The following is a 12,123-nucleotide window of genomic DNA, read 5'->3' on the forward strand; positions in this document are numbered from 1 at the left end:
CTTCCAATTTTGCCAAGTACTGTTAACTATTTTTTCAAGTAAATTATGTGGAATACAACAAAGTGGAAAGATGTAATGTATGCAGTAATACAGTAAATGTGTAAGAATAGGTTTTCACCTTTTTCTGGCAACAAAACAGGTGTTAAGATGTTAAAACACCAAACTGAAACCTTTTACAAGGAATCATGTCAGAGAACGCCTTTTGACGCCTTTTGGCGTCCTCTGGTCTAACACCGTTTGAGACTAGGCTCAAAAGAAAGCTGTCTCTGGTGTGGACCAATCAGTTTCAAAGACAATGTATATATTACCAGAGTATGTTTTTTGTTTGCATTCTGACCACAAGTATTGTGGTTAATGCAGACATGATTCCCCTGTAAAAGGTTTCAGTTTGGTGTTTTAACATCTTAACACCTATATTCTTAGTTTTTTCGGTAAAGTCACGTTGAAGAGAAACAACAAAATAACAAAATATATATAAAACAATAAAAAATTCTCACGACGTTTCGACCATAACTCAAACGGTCATCATCAGGTGTGTCGGTTTGCATGATGATGACCGTTTGAGTTATGGTCGAAACGTCGTGAGAATTTTTTATTGTTTTATATATGTTTTGTTGTTTCTCTTCAACGTGACTTTACCGAAAAAACTAAGAATATGAATTACTGCAGTCACGAAAGCTTTAAATCAAAATCTTAACACCTGTTTTGTTTCCAGAAAAAAGGGGAAAACCTATTCTCATTTTGGTACTGGCAAAGGAGGTCCCATGAAGTAAATGTGTAATCACGCCACAACCTAATACATGTACATATGTACGTCTGTAAATTCAGGTACAACACCAACTTCAAATGGAACAACACAATCCACAACAACTGTTATTACATCGTCGATATCACCGACACCGTCATCCGCAACAACTGTCTCCACGACCTCCGTGCCAACTACGGCTGCAATCGTGGTGCCGGGACTCGTGAAAAATTTGACTTTGACCAGCCAAGGAGTGAAAAACACCTCCCTGGAGGTTGTGTGGCTGGCTGCTGAGGGTTATGTGGAGCAGTACATTGCATTCATCTCTCCTCAAGAGGCATCGGCTGTGTCGGTCAGCCCGAACGGGTCACTCACAGCCAGGTTTTCTGCGCTACGTCCTGGTGTTGAATACACAATCACGGTCAAAACCTTCGGAAGAGGCAATGTCTCCAATGCCGGAGTGTCAGTGAAGCAAGTAACAGGTACCGGTTCTTGCACAAACATAAGCATTGGTTGATTTGAATTGTTTTGGTTGCTAGCATTCCACATGGTTATCACGTAATTCACTGTTATTGACCATGTAACAAATTCCAGTGACATATCTGGTCTGCGCTCATGGACTTTCTCTTTGTTGTATCAAACATGGCCACAACTCGAATTCCCTGTTATCTAAAAAAATTTAATTTCAAGATTTAAAAATATGTTTACATACATTTTTGCAAACCTACATTATTTGTTGAGCCTTATTAATTTTCAACAAATTTGTCCTGAACACAATTTACACAAGCGTGTGTTCTTGTTTTCAATTAAATTCTGATAAATGCAGAGATGGAAACCATCTCTGTGATTCCATCTTTGTGATCAATGTGTATTAAATTATAGCCTATGTTGGCATTATGTTTTATACTGACATAGCCCATGAAATAATATAATCATGTAAAAAATTCAGCACTTTGGCTTTCGGTGCTGATTTTTCTTCGCAATGTCATAATTTCAAATTAAATGAATTTGTATTCTTGGTTCTTTCGGTAAATTCACGTAGAAGGGAAACAATAAAATAATAAAAATATAAAACAATAAAATTCTTCTACGTGACTTTACCGAAAGAACCAAGAATATGAATCCCTGCAGTCACGAAAGCTTTAAATCAAAATTTAAATGAATTTGGTTTTGTATGACATATGTAAAAGACAAAGAATATGTTAATCGAATTTGACCATCACATTTTAACAACTATGGATCAGGTAACAAAAAAAATCAGAAACGCTATATTGGCTGTTAAGCAACTTAAGTTGGATTGGGGAGGACACATCACTGGAGGGCGTGATGATGGACGATGGACGACGAGACCGATGATGGAATTTCAGCCAAAGAAGAGAATGCACCGACGAGGACAACAACATTAGGAATGTAACATTGAGATCAGTTCTTGTGCCGGAGTGAGATGGATTGTGGTATCACCGAACCAAGACAAGAGATGGCAATGGCCTTGAGAGGTCTTAATTCAGCACTTGATAGACCATGGATGATGATGATGATGCTGATGAAGATTATGCGATGCTTAAATTTAAACGGTGTGCGGTATCCTTTTACTTGGTGTTTAAGTTTGTTGATGACAGTGATGATGATGATGTGAAATCGATTATTTTTACAGCACTCACCACCTGCAACATTGCCTGCACCAACGGCCAATGCTTCATTGATGCGAAGACATCAATGTCTACCTGCTACTGTAACAGTGGGTTCAGCCTCACCAGCCCGCAGATATGCAGTGGTGAGCCTAACATGCCTTATTCACGTCATCACAATTCTTTGAGTAAACTATAGAGGCAACTTTCAACTAAAATAAACCCCTAAATATAGTTTTGACTAGGTGCCAGCTTTCTCGCCTGGTACACAAGAGGTCATGGGTTTGATCCTGATCTTGACGATGCCTGTTGTATTTTCGGAGTCACGTGTTCTCTCTCCGTGTGGTCGCATAGATTTTTCTCTGGGTCCGGTTTTTCCCTCCACATTTATAAACATGCATTTACATTATTTGGCTGCTGCTATGCATACCCTCGTGTGGTAAAAGCCACATATAATAGCTAATAGCTCAGTGGACTTTACCCAGTAAATATTATAGTTTAGTTTAATTGAAGGAGTATGTTATTTTTTATTTTAAGAAGACAACTTGTAACACTGTACATACATACAGAATACACATGAAGGTTTGGAAAATGTTTGTTTGAATTAGTGTTTTAAAAGTATAACTCAAACGCACCGGTATCTTTATATTTAATCGCAATAACCCCGATATAAATTTTGATTTAAAGCTTTCGTGACTGCAGTAATTCATATTCTTAGTTTTTTCGGTAAAGTCACGTTGAAGAGAAACAACAAAATAATAAAATATATATAACAATAAAAAATTCTCACGACGTTTCGACCATAACTCATGGTCGAAACGTCGTGAGAATTTTTTATTGTTTTATATATATTTTATTATTTTGTTGTTTCTCTTCAACGTGACTTTACCGAAAAAACTAAGAATATGAACCCCGATATAGGTTAAATTTTGTATAATACGTCAACACTCTATAGTCATCGTTAGTCAAGCATCAAGTTACAGTACTTTAACATTATTTATATATTCTACCCTCTATGTATACTGCACACGGAAGTAATAATAGCCAAAAATTTACATCTTTAGAAAAGCTATGAAATTCCAAAATACGGTGGTGTACAAGAAGCCCTTTGTACACTTTATGGAATCATGAGGTTTTGTGAAATGTTCACAAGGATGAATTCATCGAATACATTAATATACTATAACTAATTCTGCAGTGTGATTGATTTGATAAGTCATATGCACAATGTATTATCTTGCAGATGTGGATGAATGTCAGTCGAGGCCTTGCAAACATGGAGGCAGCTGTGCCAACACTCAAGGCTCCTACTCGTGTAGCTGTGTGTCAGGCTGGAGTGGGCTGAACTGCACAGAGAGTAAGTGCATTACAATCTTGTCGTGTAACTCTTCAAAATACACAACACATTGAGTATTTATAATTCCCTGTATTGACATGTCAACAGTTAGTGGTGGGGAGGGCTCAGAGCTGCACAGGTTTACTGGGGTGGGGGGGGATCTCAGACAGTTAACAAGGCATGTGTTGTCCTGGTGACACTAGGCCCGATGATCTCAAAGGTTCACACCTGTAGCGAGTTAGTACGCTGTGTCACGGACCCGACAACCCATCGAACAAAGACGGTCCCTGCATCGCACACTTTCGGATGCGCTTCTGCGGCCATCTGGAACGCTCTTCCTTCCGATATTAGGAAGTCACTGGAGCTATGCTCTTTAAATCTAAATTTAAAACTCATTTCTCTCGAACTGCTTTTGGTGTTGAGTCTGTTGTCCCCCCCCCCCTCCACACACATCTGATTAGCATGGTTAGCTACATACGGTGCGAAATAAGTTTCGATTTAAAGCTTTCGTGACTGCAGGGATTCATATTCTTGGTTCTTTTGGTAAAGTCACATAGAAAAGAAATAATAAAATAATAAAAATTCAACATAACAGTGTCCATTAGCTCTGTTCTTCACCTGAGGACGGCTGCTTGCGTTGTGGCTGAAACGTCGTGAGAATTTTCTTGTTTTATTTTTATTATTTTATTATTTCCATTTTTTCGTGACTTTACCGAAAGAACCCCTAAGGGTGCGAAAGAAGTTCAACATACATACACATAGGTAGTCACCAATATACCATAGCAGCATCTGGTGGACACAAAACAGAAAACACAGTTTATAACCATATTCATATGACGAACACAATTATAATAAAACATATACATGGGAACTGGCACTGAAATGTGAATGTTTTAATTTGTCCAAATAGATATTGACGACTGTGCTGGAAGTGTATGCCAAAATAGTGCAACCTGTTTGGACGGTGATAATAGCTACACTTGTATTTGCCGGAGTGGATGGAGAGGTGTGAACTGCTCAGAAGGTAAGACACGCTTCTGTTTCCTTAAAACGGGTTGTGTTAAGAAAAAAACCTGAGCATAAGACATGAATGTCTGTTACAGAGAATATTGATTTACGTTATCTGTTCTTTTTATGTGTTGCCTCTCCATTTTCTGTACATTACTTGGTATAATTGTTTCTCATGCAAAGGGGGGATAAATCAAATCAATTGCTTAAAATATAAAATTGCAATGGACAAGACATTATTATACAGGGCGGCAGGGTATACACAGTGGTAACAATTGTCTCGTAGCAAGAAGGGCCCAGTTTCGAATCATGACTAGGGCACGAAATGGCGTTTGTATGTTCTCCCCATGTTCTGCATGGGTTTAGTCTATTTTCTCCTCTAGCTAAAAGAAAACATACAATGTAACTGGCATTGACTAAACATCCCGGTGGTGATAAATTACCTGCAAATTAATCAATTGGGAGTACACGCAGTAACATTGCCCACTACTGTGAAAACTTGGCAGGACCCTTCTGAAAAAGGCATGAGACTTCTTGAGATTTTGCTGGGTTAAAGCGGTCATATAAATGTGGCAGCCATGCTGCCAAAGCATGTTTAATAGGATTCCTTTTGATGGCAATTTGCAGAACATTTTTTCCATCGATTCTTCCTTAATCTTGACTTAACCCCGTCTTTGGGAATTTCCGCAATTACGGTAGTGGCAGAAAAGGTGAGTTTTTGTCAAGAATCAGCCACACGTTAATAAAAACAAATATGGAATGGACTCCCATTTTTAGTGAAAACTACCAAATTTCTACCAAGTAGCCGCATGAATTGTGCCAGTGTTCAATCAGATAATTACAAAATTGAAGGGCCCTCGTATATTGATATATCCGAAGACGTATATAGGGATATTTATATATTTGTAATGAGTCCACAGATGAAGGTTCAGACGACACACTTCTTTATTTTCCGCACGAGCTCATCCCACGCACGACCACTCGATTCCCAAATCCCACCAGGAAGCCGCCCCAATCGCCCCGCCTCATCCGGTGATGTCACCACTCTATCTCCTCTCTCTCACGCCCCGCCGTCTCTTTCCTTTCCTTCGTGACGTCACCTTTAACAGTCACCTGGGAATCCCGTGGGAATTTCTACCCCCGGGATCGCGTAAGTATTAGCACTACATATGTATGGGTGCATTGGTGTGTACGAGCATTTGTATTCTGTGGATCTTTGCGTGTGCGGTTGCATGTCATCTGCATGCACGTTTGTGTTTACCGCACGTGTGTAGATGTTGACGAGTGTATAGCGCGTCCCTGCCATGCCACGCGTGCCACCTGCACCAACACAGCGGGCTCCTTCAGCTGCAAATGCAATGCTGGTTACGAGGGAGATGGTGTTCAATGCATTGGTAAGGAATCATAGTTCTCTTGATATTGCACATCGTACAATGTTGTACGTGTCGTGCAGTTGGTATTGCCCATACTATTATAAAGAGCTGCTGTTTCTCCGCACTGCTATAACCTCATTTTGAAATGCCAACCTTTGCATGCCATCTGGGAATGAGTGTGGGATATTGAGTCCAAGCAGCTGCTTGCTGTGGTAGTCAACCAGCTAGATATCGTCACATGTAGTGACGATGTCTAGTTGACGTCCTTATGGTTGAATTATTAGCAGCTCCTCACTTGTTGATGGTCAGTGACTCGGTGCTCACGTGACTGCACATGCGTCGGCAAGCAAACCAAAAACAGATGACACATTCAATGCCGTCACCCCCATTGTGTCAATGTTTTGATAGCCTAATTTACACGTATTTTTGCACGATCCTAGCGTTGTATTTTTTTTTTAATCCGGGCAATCCCTTACCTCCCATTTACTCCAGATAATTAAGTTAGTCGTGCATGACCTGCCATTGTAAATCCTAAACAGCACATGCAGAACCCAAATCGAATTGAAAAATTACAGCTCGTGTAAAGTTAATTGCAGACTATGCCAATTAATCAGGAAAGTAAGTATTTTGAAGACCAACATCCACTGGTATGTCACTTCTGAACGCATTGTAAAATGTGGCAATTTGTGTTTATTTTGTATATGTAGAGAAAAGACTTTTCGAATATGGACCAACTGTGGGTGACACAACTATGAGGACCTTTTCCACGGATTCAGTGTCTCCTTTCTTCTCACCTCCGTATGGTTTTCCTTTTGCCTCCAAGTTCTACCAGCGGTTGTATGTAAGTACAGTAGCCAGTTATGTTTAAACTCTTTAATTTATACATAAATTAATAACAGGTGTATGCGTGTAAATTTTTTTGCATAATCCTTAACATGTATTTGTTTTTTTTAATTTCACGCGTTGCTTGATATTTATTCATTTGCATATGTAAGTGCAAACACAATTATCACCTCACAGAGCCAATGGTGTTGGAATGGGCCACCACGGTGGTAAGATGTTAACTACCTCGCCTGGTATACAGAAGGTTATGGGTAATATCCTGACCCTGACACCTGTATATTTGGAGTTTGCATGTTCTCTCTCGCCGTGGTCATGTGGATTTGTCTCCGAGTCCTCCGGTTTTCTCTCCATATTTAGAATCAACATGCATTTAGAGTATTTGGCTGCTCTACATTTCCACATGATAAGTCACTTCGTTGACCTATCATTTGTGGCCAGGTCTCTTCTGAAAAAGAGCTATGTAGCTCAGTGGGCCTTACCAGGTAAAATATAAATTGTTTCGCAGTTTAGTTTATTACAATTACGTGTAAGTAGGATGATGTTGATGATGCTGACAAAGGTGATTTCAGTTAAGGTGATGATTGACAGCAAAAAATGTGATTATACCATTAATGCACGCTTTTATTTTTAATAGAAATTGTACTCACGGTATCTTGTGTATGCTTCTAATCTACAGTTTACAGACAATGGCCTGATTATTTTCAAAAATGTCGAAGATTCAACGCAATTTGCCTATCCCAACCCCTTCATCAACGGTTTTACAGAGAGCTCTTCTATCCCTATGATTGCCGTGTTCTGGGATGATGCTGACTTCTCCTCAGAAACTGGGAACATGTACTTTCAGGTTTGTTAAAAGTAGCCTTCAATAGGAAACAAATCATTTTACATGGTGTGCATAATTCATTGAGTTCCAATTACACTCCCAGGCACCACTATAGCTAAACACAGGCTTTTGTTTCTGTATGTCATAACATTGAATTACACATTACTGCGATTTTTTGTATTAACATGTACTGTCATTGTATTGGGAAGTGATAGTATAGTGGTTTAATATTCTGCACTATGAACCTGGTGACCTAACTTTGATTCTCAGGCCACGGCTAACATCCGTGGCGAGTGATATCTGAACCAGTTCAGCGTCATGGAACATGCTAACAATACAAAATCTCTGGTCGACACGGCATGGGGAAGCAGCAGTGGCTTTACAAAACACACAGTGTTTATCTTGATCTGGGTTGCATACACGGTATCTGGCTGGATGACGTCCACTAGAGGGAGCTCTAGAGAGCCCATTTCGAGGGTGTGCGTGGCCTAATCTTCCACACGGACCAGATATCCCGGAAGAGGTGTGAATACCTACGCTTTCACCCATGACACTCAACCTGCCAATTGACTAACCGTGATGTGTCCGTTTATTCTGTAGTGCGTGTTCTGATAGGAAAATGCATCACAATTAATTATTGCAGCTAACTACAAATGTCCCCTGTTTCTTGACAGGAGTATGATTTTAATCAAGGCCTCAGCAATAATACTGATGCCTTGACCCTTCGTGGGAAGGTGATGGAGCAGATCCAAGCCAACTTTAGCAGCCAGTCAGACACACATGGCTATGAGCCCACATGGATGTTGAAGATCACCTGGGCGGAGGCCCCGGCTGTGCCTGCCAGGAGCAACTATAAATACGTAAGGCCATCTCAGTGATTTCATACAAAAGTCGTTGTGATTTATTGGCTCAAATGAGCATTGCGGTGGTACTCTTCTCCTGCTTAGAGCCCTGAGCAAGTGGTGGAAATGCTGTACGATGCAAGTATCATTGTACAAGTCTCACCAAATTTTTCTCACAATTAAATTCCATGTCCCTCTATAACCATGGTTTTTGACTTGTTGCCAGTGTCCACAGCTTGATATATATCCCATAACACTGTGCCATGCCACCATATTACAATACATAAGGCCATATCACCATATTCCATATGTTAGCATAATACATATATCCGCAGCTTGTCAGCAACTCACAAAAAAAATGTTTGTACCAAGGTACAAAACCTCCTTGATTCAAGGTATCTTGTGAAATATAACAACGCTCAATTTTGACGTTGTTACGTTGTTGGCAAGGGTGGTGGCTCTAACCAGATTACAGGGTGGGGTTGCAGCTGGCGAGAAGTTAGGTGAGTGGGTGGTGAACCTGCATTCCGTGTGGCATAAACCAAGAGGAAATGCATTTTGTACGTAAATTATCAGCAAATTCCAGTTCCCCCAGTTCTGTGCACGAGGTACAGAGACTGACATTCTATTTTTGATACCTGTATGGAACATCTTTATCAAAAAACACGTTTTCATAAAGATAGCAAAAAGCCATCTGTCACAAGAGACATTTTATCTCACTGGTCAGTTCGTGTGATGACATATAGAGTTAGAACCTCTGGAATGGGGAAACACGTTTTTTCCATCTTCGCAAACCAACAACAACTCCTGATTGATCCCCTTTAACCACCTCTTTTTTAATACTGCCCTTTACAAGCACTAAAAATAAAATTATTAGGTAACCATTATTTTACAATCGTAGCACTACGGTAAAAATTTTTAATGCTAAATGCTTATCATTTGGCTGGTACACAGGGAGACCTTGACTCCAGACCGCGCAAACTAGATGTGTAGCATTCAGGTCGGCACTGCACACTTTGAGTCTCTTCTGTGAGAGCACAAGGAAGTCAAATGCAAACAGCGAAAGGAGCGCGGCTGCAGCTCAACCGACCGACCCACTCGACCCGTCAAGTACCACGTGTCCAAACCTCGGCAGAGTTTGCGGGTCTCGCATTGGGCTTTTTAGCCATCTTAGAACACACAGAACCAGAGTGAAAGCAAGTCATTCCTGACATTCGAGGGACTGTTGAAGGAAAATGAATGTCCTCCTCCTGACATCAATGTTCCCAATCTCAAGCACAATTATACAGTACATCCAGGTCGAGTTGCATCAATAATATGAATAACGAATCCGTGAAACCAGCAGAAAGGTTAACTTTTTACTTGTACCTGCATTAGTACTGTATCTTGAATGATAGACTTCTTATAGGTTTTTGTTAGTACTGCAGTTTTCTTGTGCAAGTAAAATTATGAGGCAGTTTTTTTATCATTATGGTAATTTCTTGATACGGATAGGTACATACCAGAAGTAATAATGGTGAGTTCATGTCTGTAAACATGGCTTTGTTGTACATACATGTATGGCAGGCGCTTCGGCCTACCTTTGATGAAAAAAAAATACTTGAAGTTTAAGTTTGTTTACAATTTTTAACTGGTTCACTATTTTGACATAAATTGTTTTTAGAAAAATCGTGCCACAGGTGTAGGTAACCACCTCATGAAGGTGCCATATGAAATGTTTTTTCATGGTACTTTTTAGAGATGGATGAACACTTATGAAATACAGTGCATTGCATTTACCACATGTTTTGAAGAAATGTTTAACTTTTTTCTGAAAAAATCCCCTCCACGTGTTCATGAATTAAATTGCAGAACTATAAATGTGTCTCAATCTGTGTCGCACCAAGGTTATCAAAACTGTACTCTTGATACGAACTGGACTTTATCTCAGATTGCAACCAATAGACAATTCTGTGTTGTATGTCAACACATCATCGTGGCCAATCTCACAGCAGCTCTTGAGTTTTTTTTCTTATCAAGAATAGCTGCACTGCTCTCGATTGTTTGACTATTATTTGTTTTTATTTCTATTATGAATATATTCTCAAAACAATCTCGGAAACCACCTACCGGATGTAGTGAGACTAGTCAAGTTTTGTGTGTGCTAGAAACATCATTAAACAGCTTTAAAAAAAACACAGTTTTCATGATTAAGGATAAATCAAAGTGTTCACAGAGCATGCATATTTATTTGTGATATTTCTAGCTCTTGGATCGTCATAAAATCTATAGTTTGGACTGAGGTAAATATCACATGCTGTAATTCCATATAAAAATAGCATTTCCTTGCTCAATTGCAATACATAAAAATTTCGATTTAAAGCTTTCGTGACTGCAGGGATTCATCTTCTTGGTTCTTTCGGTAAAGTCACGTAGAAGGGAAATAAGAGACATAATAAAATAATAAATAATAAAAATCATTTGATTATTTCCCTTCTACGTGACTTTACCGAAAGAACCAAGAAGATGCAATACATTAGTTGACATTGTGTATTTGTCCATCCATACTTTACTACTTTTTATATAGTGGCATGCTCTATCACCCGCCACGATTGAATTTATACTCTTACAACTCAGTCTCGTATGTCCAGCAATTGATAGTCTGCCCGGAATGAATCACTAATCAGTTAACGGTGCTGTTTCACTTCCAGACGAACACCTTCCAGGCCGTTCTGAGCACGGATGGCGACTCCTCGTTCTGCCTCATATTTTTCAAAGATGGAGGCATGCAATGGAGGCCAGAATCCAGAGACCCCAGCTCTAACAATGCCCTCATGGGATTCAATAGGTGAGGTGCAACGTTGTCAACAGTCATTGCGTTTGTGGCAACCACGGTGACCGGACCACTGGTCTTTGAATGCTCAAAGAATATTTGTCATTGTCGCAATGTCATGGAACACAGTGGTGTGCAGAAAACATCGTGAACGTGGCCACGAATATTTTTTTGATTTTTAAAGATAAGCTCAATATACATTTATTTCAAAGAAATCAGTGATAACGATTCTCTCATGTCTTTATTTGCCCCTCACAGTGGAACAAACCGGTTCTATTACAATGATGCACTGTCAAGACCGACAAATCCAGCTCGCTATCGCCCAGATACGGTCATTGGAAACAATACTGGTAATTCATTTGTACACTTTAATACATTGAAATCAGCGTAGTGTTTTCTGACATGACTTGCAATACGTTGCTCTTCCCATATATAGGGGAACAAAAATATTCCACCTGTTGTGGATTTCCCATTATGTTCATTTAAGGTTTTGTTATACACACGGAGATGTCGAGGTGTATTTGGGGAAATACAAACAGGGCTTGTGACTTTTGAGGGAGAGAAAAAAAATGTTTATGACTCTCTCATTATTGATAGCAATGTTTAACTTAATAGGAAGGTTATTTGGTAGAAGACTTCCCATAAAAGTAATGGCTTCTTTTTCATCAACAATATATATTTTTTATGAAAAATGTTTAAAGTTTTATGACTAT

At 39.5% G+C, this 12,123-nt stretch overlaps 1 protein-coding gene across 1 annotated transcript in view; it reads left to right on the top strand.

The window, feature by feature from the left end:
• LOC116946998 (uncharacterized) overlaps window positions 1-12,123 on the top strand; it is a 111,298-nt gene that overhangs the window by 61,093 nt on the left and 38,082 nt on the right. The window contains exons 48-57 of the mRNA XM_076070184.1: window positions 829-1,227; window positions 2,400-2,519; window positions 3,617-3,730; window positions 4,620-4,733; window positions 5,992-6,111; window positions 6,798-6,931; window positions 7,610-7,777; window positions 8,431-8,616; window positions 11,289-11,425; window positions 11,669-11,760. Coding sequence (XP_075926299.1) covers window positions 829-1,227; window positions 2,400-2,519; window positions 3,617-3,730; window positions 4,620-4,733; window positions 5,992-6,111; window positions 6,798-6,931; window positions 7,610-7,777; window positions 8,431-8,616; window positions 11,289-11,425; window positions 11,669-11,760 — 1,584 coding nt within the window. The remainder of the gene's footprint in view (window positions 1-828; window positions 1,228-2,399; window positions 2,520-3,616; window positions 3,731-4,619; window positions 4,734-5,991; window positions 6,112-6,797; window positions 6,932-7,609; window positions 7,778-8,430; window positions 8,617-11,288; window positions 11,426-11,668; window positions 11,761-12,123) is intronic.

This window comes from Petromyzon marinus, chromosome 28 (genome assembly GCF_048934315.1).
Source record: "Petromyzon marinus isolate PM22_M1 ecotype Great Lakes invasive population chromosome 28, UKy_Petmar_22M1.pri1.0, whole genome shotgun sequence".
NCBI lineage: Eukaryota > Metazoa > Chordata > Hyperoartia > Petromyzontiformes > Petromyzontidae > Petromyzon > Petromyzon marinus.